The 17,105-nt window shown below is 44.1% G+C and overlaps 1 protein-coding gene across 6 annotated transcripts in view; it reads left to right on the top strand.

Moving 5' to 3' along the window:
- Positions 1 to 16,671, top strand: part of NRF1 (nuclear respiratory factor 1) — a 118,037-nt gene extending 101,366 nt beyond the window's left edge. For 4 of the 6 annotated variants that reach the window (XM_061165776.1, XM_061165775.1, XM_061165777.1 and 1 more), the window contains 2 exons: positions 12,277 to 12,318; positions 14,609 to 16,671. In XM_061165776.1, the coding sequence (XP_061021759.1) occupies positions 12,277 to 12,318; positions 14,609 to 14,772 (206 nt within the window). In that variant the 3' untranslated portion in view covers positions 14,773 to 16,671. Of the gene's footprint in view, positions 1 to 1,491; positions 1,596 to 12,276; positions 12,319 to 14,608 lie in introns of those variants that run through there. The other 2 variants (XM_061165781.1, XM_061165780.1) reach the window with 2 other exon arrangements.
- The last annotated feature ends 434 nt before the right edge of the window (positions 16,672 to 17,105 follow it).

A 17,105-nucleotide genomic window follows, 5' to 3' on the forward strand; every position in this document is an offset into this window, starting at 1 on the left:
TTCAGCTCAGGTATGCTAATGGATTTATCATGACCCCTAAAAGGATGAAATATCCAGAGCCTTGTCGCTTACAGGCTGAAAGAAGCCATTACCATTGGATGAATTCCAGATTTCACAATGAAACATGGCTGCTTCTGAGAAATGGGAACATGAAGATGTGTAATGGCACTCTTGATTGTAGAATCCAGAGAGAGTTACAGTTCTCTGTCTCATGTATGTTACTCATCCAGCCCTTTTGTAGCATAGAGGCTTGTCCTCCTTCCCCACCTGCTTCATTATGATCTCCTGAGGTCCAAAATGCCTTCCAGAATAGCTCTCAGAGGGAAGTAGCAGTTTTTTTGACACCCCGATCTCCACCCCCTCCCATCCCCCAGGATATACACTGATGGCACTGATTTGGGGGGCGTTGTAAGCATACAGTAACTGTTTGCTACTACTACTATTACTGTTATTAAACACTCACATGGAATGGGAAGGGATTTAGTCTGCAGAGGGTTCACTTATAACACCTCTGGGATGCATTCTTAGGATCTGGTACAGTGAGCTGGAAGAAGGTAGTGAATCTCACACTGAGAATCCTTGCTTCGGAAAGCCTCTGGCACTAATAGACACAGGCAGGTGGCCACCCCTGAGGCACGCTGGGGCAGACAAAACTGAGACCCGGTTCTCCAGAAGTACCAAGTCTATTCTGTCACTCATCAGACATTGCCTCTGCAGCTCAAGGAGTTTTTAGTTTTGGTGTTCTTTGGTACCTTTGTCTCCTGCAGAGATGCTGACCTGTGGATACATTCTGAAGGAGCAGAACTGCCTCTTGAAAGTGTCACTGTGGGGAATTCCCTGCTGGTCCAGTGGTTAGGACTCAGTGCTCTCACTGCCAAGGGCCTGGGTTCAATCCCTGGTCAGGGAACTAAAATCCCACAAGCCACATGGCACAAACAAAGAAAAAGAAAGTATCATTGTGGTATTTAGAGTCCTCTTTCTCTTTGCAGAGTCTGCAAGTTCAAAGGGGATATGTCATCTCCTCTACACCGTCATAAACTGGGGTGGCCTCAGGCATTCATCATTTTACACAAGGAATTGCTACTAATTGAGGCCGTTCAGAGAAAAATAGGGCCTTTACAGTGAAGTGACCCCTATACATTGGTCTTGATTGTTAGTACTCATCTGAGCCATGGCCAGGTCCTTCAGATGCTTTGAGGTGTTTTCCATATTGAAATCTGAATGTCTTCAGAGTTGGCTCCTTGGGACCCCAGAGGGAATTGGCACACGTGTGAAGCCAGGTTGGTCTGTGTTGGGTATTCTCAGCTTGGGGAAACTTGACAAGTTAGGGACGTTCTGGGCAGAGGACTCAGGTCAGGGCTTCAGGGCAGAGATTGCCGAGAAGGTACCTGCCATTGGCAGACAGACACCACTGACCACGGCATCCTCCCCATCTCCAGTGTCCTCAAGGCCAAGTTACATGTTTCGTTATCTCATTCTCCTTCCCTTTAGGTCCCCAGATCTTTCTGAGTCTTTGTATTCGAAAGACAGATTCTGGTCTTAGATGATTCCAGCTCCTTGTAACCAAGACAGAATCTTGGTGCCTGTCATTGCAGGTAATATTCTGTAAAGGGATTTTTTTTGTTTTTTTTTTTGCATACCAAATCTAGAGCCATAATTGGACAAGTTTAATTGGAATCATTACTATTCAATATGTGGATGAAAAAGCGGTTTTAATGAAGCATGTAAAGGGGGGATTAATCACTGTTCACACAAGAACCAGATTATCATAACAGGAGAAATTCTCACAGAGTAAAGTTTTTAAGGTTCTTGGTTAAGGGGACTTTCCTCTTTTTATTTATGCTTGCATTGGGATTTTGAAGGAGCGTCAGCACACTGTTACTAACCCTGATAGCCTGCACATCACAGCCACTATGTTTTGGGGGCCCTCTGGTTCTCAGGTTACCTGTGTAAATACAGGGATTCACTTCTCAGCTCGACCATTCGCTTAATAAAGAGCAAATGTGCAGAACCTAGCAGCAGCAGCCTAGCAGAGCGGTAATCTGAACAGGATAAACATGCTTCCTCTTTGTGTGATGCTCTTTCCCCATCCTCCTGCCAAGAGCAGGATATCAAATGAAAGGAAGGTTGTGGTTGGAGTCAGTAAAGTGAATGTCTAAGTGGCACCTGCTTCATTCAGCAGATCTGCTTTCCCGGGGCCTCCCACTGTACATCTGCTCCTGACAAAGCCTCTTTTCTCCTCCCGTTGGTCAGACTGAGAGCAAAGGCCCAGCGAGGAGACATATTGGTTTTGCTTTGTCAGCATGCTTGCCTGTGACATTATAATTATACCAAATCTTTATTACTAGAAAGGCCCCAATTGAGAGATTTTCAGAGCCTAAATGGGGTTTTCGAAAGTAGAATTGATAGAAACATCTTTTCTGTTGTAAAGCTAGCAAATGGACCTGAGAATCATTGAAGGGGTCTCAATATGGAAACTGAGACACTGCTCTGAGCGAGACTACAAAGACCTGCTATCAGATTGGCTCACTAAGCCAGCAGCTCTCTGACTGTGCCCAACCCAGCCTCCCCCTGCTGCTTGCAGTGCTGTAATGTATAGCTCTACTGCAGTGCTCTCCAGTGCTGGCAAAGTTTCTCACCTAGGCACCCAGGAGGTAGGATATGTTAAAATAAGTTGATGGGGTCGGGCAGTAAAGGAAAAAGCTGTGATGTAAATAAGGGAAATGCCAGGAAAATATATTTTAGGTGAAAGCAGAGCGTCCAATTTCAGATTGAGTTTCCATCTAAACAAAAGCAACTCTTACCATGTTCTGCAGTGTGTATGCAGTTGAAGCACGCTTAAGGTGTGGAGTTGGCTCACTGGAAGCTAGAGCCTTGCTCTAGCCCTTTATAAACTGAAATTAATTAAAATCAAATAAAATTAAAGACTCAGTTCCTCAATTACACTAGCCAGGTTTCAGCCACCTTGCTGCCAGTGCACAAGTACACTGTGCCCACCTTCACAGTGAGTTCTCATGGACAGGACTGTCTCAGAGGTTGGTCTGAACCTCCTAAAATGTCTTGACTGCTTAAGTGAGCCTTGGACTTATGGAAAAAACCTGAAGAAACTTTTCGGCCACCCCAATATTTCAGCCTTGCTGGAAGGAGAAAAGGAAACTTGCCTGGTTATTTAGATCAGCTTCCAGCAGTGTTTCTTGACTATGATCTTTGTCTTTTCACCTTAAAATTATTTTTCCTCTAAGAATCTTGTGTCCTTTCCCCAGCCCCTCCAACTTCTCACAAAACAGGAATAATGATGATAATAAAAATGAATTGCAACTATGAGAAAAGACTTTAATGTTAGGAATGTCCACTTACAGCTGACCTGCTCCCTGGCCTTCCCTTCCTTCAGCTTTCACAGCCCCACTGTTTGCCTGAAGAGTTCTTTTCTCATTAAACAGAGCTTCTCATTGACAAGAGGGCATGTGAACACTTGAGGGCCAAGAGTGTGTATATGGATTGTTCATTTTGTGTACAACATGGGGCATGGACAATATTCCTGGGGGTTGAGCACTGAGCTGGTGGCATCTTCCATTTTCAGCAAGTCTGGGGAGTAAGGGCGGACCTTTAAGCTTGTTTCTTCCATTTGTCCGTCTCTAGTAGCTACTACATGGTGGCTTTATCTCCTGGGAGAAAACCTATATGAAATAACGACGTGTATGTATGTTAATTGCTCAGTCGTGTCTGACTCTTTGCAACCTCATGGACTGTAGCCCACCAGGCTCCTCTGTCCATGGAATTCTCCAGGCAAGAGTACTGGAGTGGATTGCTATTCCATTCTCCAGGGGATCTTCCTGACCGAGGGATCAAGCCTGGGTCTCCTGCATTGCAAGTGGATTCTTTACCATCTGAGCCATCAGGGAAACCCCCAAATGATGCTGTAAGATTGGGCTAAGTGAAGCATTGAAAAATCAGGAGAGCACCTTTGGCAGATTTTTTTGCCTCAGTCTGCCCCTGTTCAGATGGAGGAGGCAAGGGCTGGGTGGTAGGCACAGGGGGTAGGAGTCCTTACACTAGTCTCTCTCCTTTTGTACCTATTTGAAATTTTCTATAATAAGAACTTTGAAAATAATAACAGAAAAATCAATAAATCTCCATTCTTAACTCTAGGTAACTCCTGATTGGTCCATTTTTACACCCGACTATTGCAAACTCTTAAACAGCTTGGTAACTTTCTCCTGAGGTTTCTGTCAGATGGGCTGTATTTAATATTTAAAAATATCAACTCTTTATGTATTGTTCACACCTTGTCTGCTATACAGACTTTGGAGATTTGGGGTGTTTCCCTTATCCCCTTCCAGTGATCTCTGGAACTTTACTAGATAGCGCCTGCCCTTCTCCATACATCTCTGATCAGACATCCTCCTGAGCACCTACATGTCCTGCAAGCTTTAAACACCTTTCTCTCCTGCCATTTTTGGTTTAAAGCCCTCTTGGTCAGAACAGCATGAATCAGAGTCAGCTTGTTCAGTCTTATATTGGGATTTCAGTCTCCAGGATGTAGCCCACAATGATTCTGAACACTAAAGGATAAAACCCTGATTTCGTTCGTGTTCCTGGGGACTCTAGTAATTTCAAAAGGGAATGGTAAAATTATATCTCCAAATTATGTTTTGAAATACATTCACTAATAAAGTAAAAGTGAATTCACTCAACGTTTGGCTTGTGGGATGCAGGCAAGACAATTTTCTTGTGGTCTGCAAAATCAAGACCAAGGACCCAGTCCTTAGTCTGTCCTACCCAGAAAAAGCCACTGCTGTGGAAATTATTCCAGAAAGTGGTTTTTCCAAGAGCAGGTTGAGACTATTTAGTCAGAGGAGAGGAAATCTTGGGTGCTGAGAAGTGCCTATTAGACCAGGGTACCTCTGAGTCTGCTATTGGCTTCATGAGAATATTCAGTACTTGCCAGATGTAATACATATTTTAATCCATAAATCCCTCAAATGCCCTCAAAAGCCATGGACTTTAAAAACACGGAAAAGGAAGATTAAATGTCCCAGAAGCAGCTAATATAGCAGAAACAGAACCACTGAGAGAGAAATGCTTTTTCTATTTCTCCCTTGTCTTACTATTATGAGGGTTACCTGGCTCTCCTTTTCATTTGATATCATTGTTCTTTTCATGACCTTCATTTTCTTGCCCTCATCTGTCCTCTTTCCATGTGGTCCTTGTTTGTGTTTCTCAGCCTCGTTATCTGCCTGCCGCCTGCCTACTAGCTTCTTTACCTGGTTTTCCATCATGTTCTCCCATCTCTATGCCAGGACACACCATGCCTGTTTTTCTTCATAAAATAGTGGCTTTCCTTAGATGTCAGAAGTTCCTTAGATGTAACTTCTTTCCAGGCCTGAAGATAAAATTTTTTAAAGGACTTCCCTCCTGCCTGTCATCCCTAAAAACACTTATAGATATTTTTGATGGCTCTTTAAAAACTGCAGAAGTGACTTTGGTAATAACAATAGGTGGTTTCACTATCTTATTTATTCCTCTCCTTTCCAGTCACAGTCACAGGTTCCCCATTTAAGCCAGCATTTTCCTAATACATACATTCACTTTCTTATGCATAAACCACAGAAAGCATTACATTGCGAATTTTTCCTTTCAGCTTTAAGAATTATTGCTCTTTCACCAACTGTTATGTTTACTTGATAATTTATTTGTTTAGCTACTTTTCTCTCACAACCATCAATATTTTTCCCCCAAACTAAAAGATATTTCCATGACCAACTAGGAAGGCCTTTGGGCTGAAAGGTTCAGTTACAGCAAACAACAATTCCCAAAGGTTTCCCAGATCGTGAGAGCAAATGAAAGGCCCATTCTTCCTCAGGCTGTCTGTCCCGCTCTGTCTCGTCGTGGCGTGGGGTGGGGGGAGGGCAGTCTGTGGTTCTGGGTGACCCTGATTAGGCCTGCAACTCTGAGCTCTGCTGGGCTCCAGCGTGTGCTATTAGTTTTGGGGTTGAGAAGTTTGTCATCATGGTGACATCATATCATACTGTCCCTGATCGTATGGTTAACATTCTTAATATTGATGAGTGGTTTAGCCTGGGTTGTGTCTTTACTGCTGTACCGAATCGGCAGCTATTTCATATATGTCATCATGCGGTCCCAGTGCCCGTGCTGACCATCACTGCTTTCAGAAAGGAAGCAGCCCGCCAGTCCATCTGCCCTGATTTCATGGCTCTTATCTCTAATCTTTACATTTTTGAAGGCCTTTGGCAAATGATGTGCTTCCTGGCAGGAGCAAATCGCAGCTGAAAGGAGATCTGCACTGTCTCTGCTTTCCTTTCTGCTTCCTGAGAGCTTTAGTCTAACATCTGTGACCCCAGCCAGACTTCATCAGACCTCTCATTCCAAGTCATCTGGGAAAGTAGCTGACATTTAGTGTTCACCTACTGTGTGCCAGGCACTGTGCCAGACTCTACCCCCATCAGCACATCTAGTTCTCAACAACCCTGAGAATATTAGTAATTACCATTTTATGTAGGAAGAAAGGGAGACTTCATAAGCCTGTAAGTGGCAGAGCCAGGATTCTTTCTGACTGGGAAGCTAATGGAAATAAAAGTGCCTGTTCTACTTTCACATCAGATGCATCTGAACTGCCATACAGCATTCGGCTTCGGCCTTAAGAATGTTGTGGGGAGAATGGTACTCATTTCAAAGCAGAGTAAAAGGCTTCAGGCCACAGAGACCAAAGCTAAGGGGAATATAATCAAGTTTCTGAAAAGATGAAGAACGTGATCAATTGTCATATTCAGGTATTAACGTCTACTGTGTTCAAGTTGCTCACTGTTCAAGAACATTGTCCTACCAAGATCTAAGTAAGCAGTGTTTGTATAGAGAAAAACAGTAACTATTTGGGAACAGGTTAGCACAGATCTGGTGCCAAATGAGTGGTAAAGCAATAAAATCCCCGGAAGGAGAGAACCTGGTGGGCTGTTCTGTCTGGAGGAACCCCTGAAAGATGGTGAAAGAACAGAACATAGGTTGGCAGGAATAATTCTAGGCAGAGAGACCTGCCTGAGTAAATACATGTGGTGGCTAGGGTATACTGAAGAGACAGGTACAGTTGTAATGAAAGCATAAGGCAGAGTATTTGTGGGAAAGGCTGACATAATCCCTCATCTATTAGCTATTTGGACTTTATTTTTCCCTGGAAATGGCAACCCACTCCAGTGTTCTTGCCTGGAGAATCCCAGGGACGGGGGAGCCTGGTGGGCTGCCGTCTATGGGGTCGCACAGAGTCGGACACGACTGAAGTGACTTAGCAGTAGTAGGGAGCCACTAAAAAGACGGGGGGAGTTGGATTAGCTGTTGTCAAACAATATCTCAAGATTTAGCTAACTGTGATGTATAGACTTATTCATCAGATCTCAAAAGGCTAAGAGAAGTTAGTCTTGGGATAAATAAATGAATTCCCGTCAGTAAATAAATTCCAGATATATGCATACGTGTGTGTGAGAGAAAGAGATTCATCACATGGTAGATAAGTGATGGAACTCATTACCTCAGAAGAGGTCAGGAATAGAGTAGATCAGCTCATGAATGATGAATCCAGAGTGTGCAGGGCAGTGACCCTAACCTTCAAAGTTACTCTCGCTGGCGCCCACGGTCTACCACAAAGCCTCCCCTGGTGACACGTTCAGAGACAGACCACTGCAGAACCCGTTTTGCAGAAAACAAGGAAGAGCAAATATCTGAATTTTCAGAATGTGTGTCCCCATGTCCATCGTGTGAAAGTTTTAGAAGATCCCTCTGGCTTCTGTGTGGGGAGCAGAGAGTGCATTGCAGCCAGGGATGATGCAGGGTGATCTGGAGGAAAGCTAACATGTAGTCCAGGCGAGAGAGGATAGGAGTTCACCCAGGGGAGCAGCAGCTGATGTGGCTGTGTTATGGCTTTATGTTTGAAAGGAGAGAATTTGCTGATGAATTGCATGAAAAGTCAGAGATGGCCTGACTTCCAAGTTTTGGGCCTGAGCAACTGAAAGAATGTAATTGCCATTTGTTAAGATGGGAGGAGTGTATTTGACCATTTGGGCTCAAGAATGATACCCAACTGGTAGAAAAACAGAGCAGAGTCAGGTCTCCTCTTTCTGTTCTGGGGTCAGCAGTTCCTCCAGGATTTGGGAGCTGACTGCTGTTGGCCATGGAAATCCTTGCACTGGGACCTGAAGTTCCCAAGTCTCTTTTGACCTCTTTTTCCGTTTTTGCCAATTCTGTAAACCTTACCAAGAAACCTGAAAGGAGAGGCAGCAGCGAGCCCAGAAGAGACTGTCCTCTCCCTTCCAGGCCCCTGCTGGCTATAGTGGTCAGTGGTAGAGGCTTGCCGGTGCCTGCAGAGACTCCCAGCTGCCTTGCCTTACCACAGGCTTGGTCACTCAGTCTCCCTCAGTCCATGTTTTGTTTTGTTTAAATAAACTTTTTATCTCTATGCTTTGGAATTTAAAGAAAAGGGGGGATTAGATTTTCTAAACAGAAGAACTCTATGGTTTCTTACAGCTTTGAAAGATGAGGTACTAGAGATTGGGGTACTAAAAGCTCCAGGTTTTTATAAGTATGCTTTTATGGTTCTGCCAACAGAACTTGCCTATCATTTGTGAAAGGAAAGAATACCTGCCCTGCCTGCTGCTCCAGAGTCTCAGCAGGAAGCTAGTGCTGTGCAGTGGGGGTGAGAAGACTTTGAAAAGCACTGTACAAATGCCAGGAGAGCTTTCTTATGAGGGTTGTGCAGGGTCTCTGTGAAAAAAACAAAAAGGAGAACTTCAAGTTCCTAATGTAGAATGGGAAAGGCTTCCTGTTGCTTAATCAATCGAAATGACCCAGAATACAAGCTGAGATTAACATACGCCTTCTAGATTAGGGCTAATCAGGGGCAGGCTGAGCAGATGCAGGGACAATCCTGGCCTGATTACTGTACCTCAGCATTTAATCATCTCTCTTCCAAGGGCAGCCAGCCGATTTAGTGCGCGCTGGGTTTCCAAGCCTCTAGCCCCCTCCCCCTTTCCCTTGCCATGGACATAAAGGCTGCTAGGTCAGAGACACTGAGACGATTTAATCTAATCTCATGTCAAAATGGCTGTGTGTGTGAGAGATTCTAAAATCCTCACAATGGGATGGTAATGCACTTGTTTAAGGTAGAGGTAGACTGAAACTGTGCGTAGAGAATAACGGGCTTGGATTTCAAGGCATTTGAGGTTATGAAATACCCTGTATGTGGGATTTCTCCAAGAAGCTTTTTAGATATGAAGTCGCTGTCACTAGTCATTCACTCTCGAGATGGCTTTGTGTGGGAGTCATCTTATCACCCAGTTGTAAAGGCCAAATTTACTCCTTCCCAAACTGTGAAGTACCGAAAATGAAATCTTTTAAAATGGTTTTATTTGGATGAGCTTTGAATGTAGTCATTTCTGTATTGCTTTTTCTGGACTGAGAGCTCCCATTCTGAAACTTCCTAATCACCTGAAGCCTCACCCATGTCAATCATTCCTGTCCTGGGGGTGGGGGGGTAGGTAGACACCTGTGCAATCTCAGAAGGCAGGTTTCATTCAACTGTGTAGAAAACTGTATAGAAAACACCTGCTCATTGCTAGGGACTCAAATATAGAGATTCTATCTCTCCCTTAAGGAATTTACAGTTTCCTTGGGGATAAGACAAGTAACCAGTGAAAAAGTATATGACCATCGCCTCCTCCATGGAGACCAGTGCAAAGTGCTGTGGGCCCTTGGGAGAAGAGGAGCTCAGACAGGAGAAGAGACTGCAGCTGACAGCTGAAGGAAGACTAGAAGCCCATTCAAGGAACAAGCCAAGGACAGTCATTCCAGGCAGAAGTCAGAATGTGTGCACCCCATGGAGGCAGGTGTGGAAAGAGCCTCATGCAAGTAGTTCACCTGCCTGGAATGTACAGTGGGTGGGGATTCACATATCACTAGGCTGAACTAACTGAGCAACAGGGGCTGACGTGAAGGGCTGAAATACCTGCAAAGGGATTTGGACTTTATATTCTACAAGCCATTGGAAACCAGTAAAGAATTGTAAAAGAGAAGAACAAAATCAGTTTGTATTCAAAAGATTATTCCGGTTATGGCCGTGTCAGCCAGTTTGAATTTCTGCATTTGAACCTTTTTCCATTTTATTTTAGGGCAAATCTTCCATGATATTAAAAAGTGTTTCAACAACAGTGTGGGACATGGACCCACATTATACGTAACCCAAACATATCGTAAACCAGTAAGAAAGAGATTTAATTCTAACAATTCATCCAGTTTCTCTCCACCCCAGCACTGACCCAGGACAGTTGCTTATAGTCAGGAAAAAGGTCCCACTCATAGTATTCAGTGTGTTTGTAAAGTTTGTAACTTGTTCTCCCAGCCTAGAGCTTTTGGAACTGAATCAGTCTCAGAAGCAAGAACAGTAAAAGAAGACTGATCTTTGCTTCTGGTTTTGGCTGCTGTTTGCTCGCATGTGGGTTCTTTGGAGGTGTCCTGGTTTTGCCACAGGGCGTTTGGCAAAAAAACATTACTTCATTAACTTTGTCTGTTTTGACCAGAAGAGAGAATGAAAGTGATGATGAAGATCCACTAGGATGATGGAAGGGGGTCTTGGTCTTCACATATTCACATATACTCAGGCCCATGCCTGAAGTCTAGATACCAGGGACTAGAGCCCAGCCACACGTTGGTTAGGGCCCGCAATAAAATCCCTTGACCTGCTGCCCTTGAGGCTGTGCTGATGCCCGTATTTGGCATACCTTGTACCTCATACTGAACATGAACCAGAGCCAGGCCTGACCTTGAAGGAGCCCTCTATCTAGGGCTCAATCTAGGTAGATAGGGAAGGCCTATCTACATGCATTAACTGGACCTAGCCAGATTATACCCTGCTGTCCAGTGCTTACTGAGAAGCCCAAGGAGGCTGCTGTCAGTATTGACTAGAGCTGGGATAGGCTTCCAAAAGGAGGGTTTTATTTATTTATTTATTTTTCCAAGAGGAGGGTTTTAAAGGGGAAGGCGTGGGCAGTAAGGGAATTCCAGGTAGCAAACAGCTTGAGCAAAGGTCCAGAGAAAGGAAGGTTACCAATGTGTTGGAGAATTAAGAATAGTCCAGGGTGATGCCCAGAACACAGGGAGTGAGGGAAGTAAAGCTGGACAAATCACAAGAGTCCTGAATGCCAGGCCCAACATTTGAATTTTTACTGTAGGCTTTGGGAACTTTTTAACTAGCATCAGGGAATTTGAAAAGTTTGAGCTTGGGGAATGACGTGTTATAGAAAGATAACTTGGGCGGCAGAAAGGAGTGAATGGAAAGAGGAATTGACTAGAGACATATGAAAGCCGTTTGCAAAGGTCTAGATGAAAAACATTGAACCCTACAGTCTTCTGAGGCCGATGTATGGGCTGGCCCTCTCCTTCCCCTTTCAGGCCCCAGCATCTCAAGTGTGAGGACTGTGGGCCATGCGTTCCATTCTCATTAACACATAGCAGGGTAAGCCTGGAATCCCAAAACGTCGACAAAACAGAACATTTAGCCTCATTTCAGGTTGCATCATTAAATGTTATGGTGTTGTGTTGTGTTTGTCACTCAGTCGTGTCCAACTCTCTGTGACCCCATGGACTGTAGCCCTCCAGGCTCCTCTGTCCGTGGGATTCTCCAGGCAAGAATACTGGAGTGGGTAGCCATTCCGTTCTCCAGGGGATCTTCCCAACCCAAGGATCAAACCCAGGTCTTCCGCATTGAAGGAAGATTCTTTACCGTCTGAGCCACCAGGGAAGCATCAACAAATACTTATTTCCAAACTGTCAACAGTTAGCCCTGGAAAACAATTAGATACAATTTAACATTGTAAAATTGACATGTTATTTTATGTTTGATTTTTTTTTTTTTTTGCATTAGGAAATATTCTGGTAAAACATCCCTTTTTACAATTAAGTTTGATTTTCATAAAAGTGATACATAGTTTTAAATGACAAAAAGAACTAAAAGGCCTTTAAAAAATATATATATATGTATATATATATGTACCCCAGAGGCAACACTCCATGTTCTTTTTTCTGGTATGTATGTGTATTATTCTGAATAATAGTCATATTGTTTCTTGAGTTGAGACATCATCACAATTTTCAATAACTCAGTTTCTATGTTTATATTGTTATAAACATAAAATTTTTATAAAGGTAAAACTTGTTCACTGCCACGACGAGTGGGTATGGTTAATCCTTGCTTTTTTTTTTCTTCTACTTTTTAAGGAGTAATCACCGGTTCTACCCAATTCTGGAAGACCCCTCGAGGTACTCTATCCCATGAGCTCATGCCACATCCCCTCTCCTCCCAGACGTACTGCACAGCCCCCATCCTGGGCCCTCCTGCTGTCCCCAAGCTCCCTACAGTGGGTTCTCTGTCTCCTGGACCCCACAGCCACTTATTTCTTAAGTTTTCCTGTCTCATTTCTTTGGGGAACATCCTTCAGAGCTTCCAAAGAAAGTGTGCACGGGTAGCCGGCTTTTACAGCCCTTACAAGTCTGAGGAGGTGTTTATTCTGTCCCCACACTTAATTGGCGTGGGTGTCATTTCATGGGCTGGAGAGAGAATTCTAGGCTGAAAGCATTTTCTCTCAGAGGTTTGAAGCCACTGCTCCATCATCGTCTAGCCTCCAGGCTTGCTTTTGAGAAATCCAATAATGATTTCCAGTTCTTTGTATGTGACTTTTTTTTTTTTTTTTACCCTTTCTCAAATCCTTTGGGATCTCTGCTTTATCCTTAGTGTTCTGAAATTTTACGAAGCTGTGTCTTAGCATCTGGATCTTTTTTCTTCTGTTCTGCTGGGTATCTAATGGGCCTTTTCAATCTGAAAATCATGTTTTCAGTTCTAGAGATTTACTTGCAATGTGTCTGATAATTTCCTACCTTCTGTTTTTTCTAGTCTCTAGAAAGCTCTTTTATCAGAGATTGGATCTCTTAAGGTCTCCTACTTTCCATCTTTTAATCTCTTCTGCTCTCTGGAAGATTTCCTTGACTTTACCTTCTCATCTTTATGTGGAATGTATTTCATCTATCTGATTTCTTTAACAGATTTTCTCTCATTCCTTTTTAATAAAAGTATCCGTTTGTATGATACAAATCTTTTCTGTCTCTGAAGGTATTAGAGTTTAGAGCCATTTGTTTTTGTTTCTGCTCCCCACGTTGTCTGTTACCTCTGTGTTCCTTAAGAGTGAGACACTGAAACACAGCTTGTTGGGGTGTGCAGGGCAAAGCTGGGTGACCTGTAGGCCTTGGGGTGGTGAGTCTTAGGACTGCAGGCCAGATCTTTCATTGTCTCCACACCCCCGACCCCTCACCTCCCCACCCACCAGATACTATCATAGATCTTCTCTGGGGCTTCTCCAGGTCAGTTTCTCAATACAGTGGATGAACTTCAGGTGTCTGGTCAACAAAGGCCTGAGTGTTGGGATTGGTAGGACCTACTGGTCCAGTCAGTTGAATACAAACTGTCAGCTAACTCCTACCTTTCACTTCTTCCTCTCATTGTGCAGTAGCTGAGCCTCCATGCCCTGAGAACTCCAGGACACAGGACATGCAGCTTCCTCTTCTTTAATGTCAGAACCACTTTATGTGTGCTTTGCATCTCCCAGAAATACTGGGTTGGCCCAAAAGTTTGTGTTTTCCCTAAGATGCTATTTAAAAACCCAAATCAACTTTTTGGCCAACCCAGTATATTGCCATCTCTGATTCATATCTTTTTTTTTTTCTCCTTCACTATAATTTTTGTTTTATGAGGAAGAAGAATTTTATATGTGCATTTATTCTGTCTTATTTAATTGGATTTTTTTTTTTAATATGTCATATAAAATTGTCAGTTTTCCTTTCTTTGGAAGGACTGCGCTTTTCTGAAATTATTCACTTCCTCCTCTCTTTCTACTAAACACTTCTTTTTACTGTGAAATAATAGTGATATTAGGAGGTACTTGGGATTTTTTTTTTTTAAGTTGACCCCAGAATGTATTTAAAATTTCTATTGGTCTATGAAATCTAAAATCAGAAAACTAATGACCTAGGCTTTAGAAAAAAAAAAAAACTGACCCAGAGGAGAGGGACAATGGCCAGAAGGCAGGCTAAGTTTAAGGGAGAAGTTTTTTCAAGCTGAGAGAAACTTGAGCATAGGCAGAGAGTTGAAGAAGTCAGTGTAGCAGAATATCCAAGAACATGAATGGTGGCCTCTCCTAGAGAGGAGGGCAGTCAGAAGAGACAGGCTTGTTGGGAGGAGAATTCATCCCTGCGGGGTCTATGCAGGCCTCCTAAAGTTGGAGAGAGGCAGGCAGGTGGGGTCATCTCTTGGCACGTTGGGGAGGCCCTGTTCTGAGGCATGTTTCTACCACTTCTCCACATTCTCTTTCCTGATAGTCTGTTTTAAAGTATTAAAATGGGGTGGGGAAAGGGGTGTATTTGTGCCTGGACAGTGGGTATTCAGTTACCTGCGGCTGCAGACAGTGGTACCCCGAGGGCTGGAGCTGATTGCCCTGTCCAGCCAGCATCTGGGAACCTATACGCAGTCCCCACTGACAGTCTCCCCTTGTCTCCCCAGGACTGGTCCAGATCCCTGTGAGCATGTACCAGACTGTGGTAACCAGCCTCGCCCAGGGTAATGGGCCGGTGCAGGTGGCCATGGCCCCTGTGACCACCAGGATATCGGACAGCGCAGTCACCATGGACGGCCAGGCTGTGGAGGTGGTGACGTTGGAACAGTGACATGCAGCCATACCATGGCATCATTTTCTAGTCTACTTCAAAATTTTTTACACGTTTGCAGAGGTGCAATCAAATGGAATTAAGTCTCTCGACTTTGGAAGAAAAGTTTTGTTAACCTTTTTTTTAAAAAGGAAGAAAGGCAGTGGATTTTGGAATTGCATTTTTTAAAAAGCACCACTCTTGATTTTCTGGGATTGGTGGAATAAGATACTGCGTTGTCAATTTCACGGTCCCGAAAAAGCCAAATTGTGGCAGGACTTCTTTCTGCGGAAACGTGTGTATACTTCCGTGTGTGTATGTGTGAATGTGAATATATGTATATGTGTACATATGGATATACACATTTACATATATATATATAGAGTATATATATATATGTGTGTAGATATATATATATATATATATATATATATATATAAAAAGAAACCCGCATGGAATTATCTGTATGAAATCAAGGTGAGCTGTGGAAAAATAATTCACCCAGTTTAGTGGGTGTAGGGTACGTGGCCAGACAGCCACCTGGTTTTGTTCATACCAGGGTCATGCGTTGAGCTACTGACAAACTCAGGCGGAGGTGACCATGCCCTTCACCAAAGCTGCCTCCCGGTGGCCACCCAGAACTCTCCCTGCTGGGCTCACCTGAGAACAGAGGTTCCAGATTAGGGTGAGGTCCAGAAACTGTGCTTGCAAGACCCAGGGGCCGCGTGGTCTGGCAGCTGAGACGCTCCTCGGGCTGGCCCAGATGCTGACCTTGCCACAGGCAAATGAAATGTCTTTAAAGCTCCCAGGCAGGGTCGAGAGGGTTTTCTTTCTTTCCCATCTCCTCCCCTCCCCAGGAAACCTTCTTGATCTCACTGTTAACCCGTCGCTTTGGTTTTAGGGTCAGTCCTGAATTGGTCATGTATATGAACTGAAGGTGACAGAAGTATTAAGGGTTTGAGGAGTGCGTGCGCGTTGCGTGTGCTTGTGGGTGTGTGCATCGTGGAGAGAATGAGGGGGTGGGAGGAGTTGGAAGGGGAAAGGAAGGAGGGAGAGAAAAATCTTTTAAAGACCAGGGTGCACCAGTGGGAGCAACTTTTTCCCTTCCTGTGACTTCCTGTAGCTTAACAGAGGAGACGAGAACTGACAGGGGCTCCTGGCGCGAGGAAGGCTGTCCACTAGACTGAGGGGCACTGGAGAGAAGAGGGCTGAGGGTGCCTCCTGCGCCCCTGGATCAGGCCCGATCTCAGAAGGGACCTTGCAGCTGTCCCAGGTGCATCGTGCTAGGCCCAGGCCCCACAGCTTCCCTCTCATGGCTGTTAATTGGTCTGGGTGTTCTTTGTAATGAAATTCTGTGATTTCTCAGCCACAAGCAAGCCCTGAGTCTCCAGGGGTTAATTCACCTGACTTTTTGACAGGCCAAATCTCTGCTCCTTGAGTACAGGGATGACTTTTCCTCCCTCCTCCCAGGCCCCCCCACCCCCGTGTGTGACTGTATATTTAATGTGTTTTTTTTTTTTTTAACGCGACATTAAAAAGATTCTTCACGTCTTGCTCAGCCTTTGAGAAAAGTTTCAGATTCTTGTATTTGCTTGTTTTATATAAAACTATCCAGTGTTCTTTGTATGTTTTTTTTTTTTTTTTTCTGTACGTAATGGGGGGAGGGAAGGGAAATTTACATAAAACAGTCCTAGTTCTACAATTTGTTATTTTTTTAATTATTATTTTTTATCATCGTTGTGAAACTGTCCAGGGGCTTTAAAGTCCGTGTTCCTTTGTGGTGAAATACCCTCCTGATAGTTTGAGAAATTGCCAAGAAGAAGAAGAAAAGCAGAACCCCAGTAGCAGAGCATGGATTCTGTGTCGTTTTCCATTCTGTCTATTACTGCCTCATTCAATAAATAGTTAACGATGTGGCAACAGGAAGTGAAAGTGTTCGTCTGTGTAGGAGCACTTAGCCTCTTAGGAGCTCTCTTTTGGGGTGGCTTGTTCTGCTTTGTAAAAAGAGTAGGTGCTTCTACTCAAGTTCAGTGATCTTTGACCCGTGTTCCTGGGTGTTGTGGAGCCCTGTAAGGGGGGTGCGGGTGTGGAAGGGGGGGGTGGCTCCTGCCTGTCTTCCGTCACCAGAGCAGCTCTGCTGAATCAGTTTTACAAGATGCTGTCCAGAGGGGTTATGGCGGGGGGGGGGGGGGGGGGGGGCGTCTAGTTTGAAAAATCCTAAAGATAGGTTGAAAACCTCTTCCCTGGAGTTCCTTTTTTAGGGGTTAATTGCATTCCACATTAAAATCAGGGTGGGTGGTGATACTTGTCCATCTGTGTCCTCCCCACATGAGTGTTGTTCAGTATTGCAGTGG

This window comes from Dama dama, chromosome 18 (assembly GCF_033118175.1).
Source record: "Dama dama isolate Ldn47 chromosome 18, ASM3311817v1, whole genome shotgun sequence".
Lineage (NCBI taxonomy): Eukaryota > Metazoa > Chordata > Mammalia > Artiodactyla > Cervidae > Dama > Dama dama.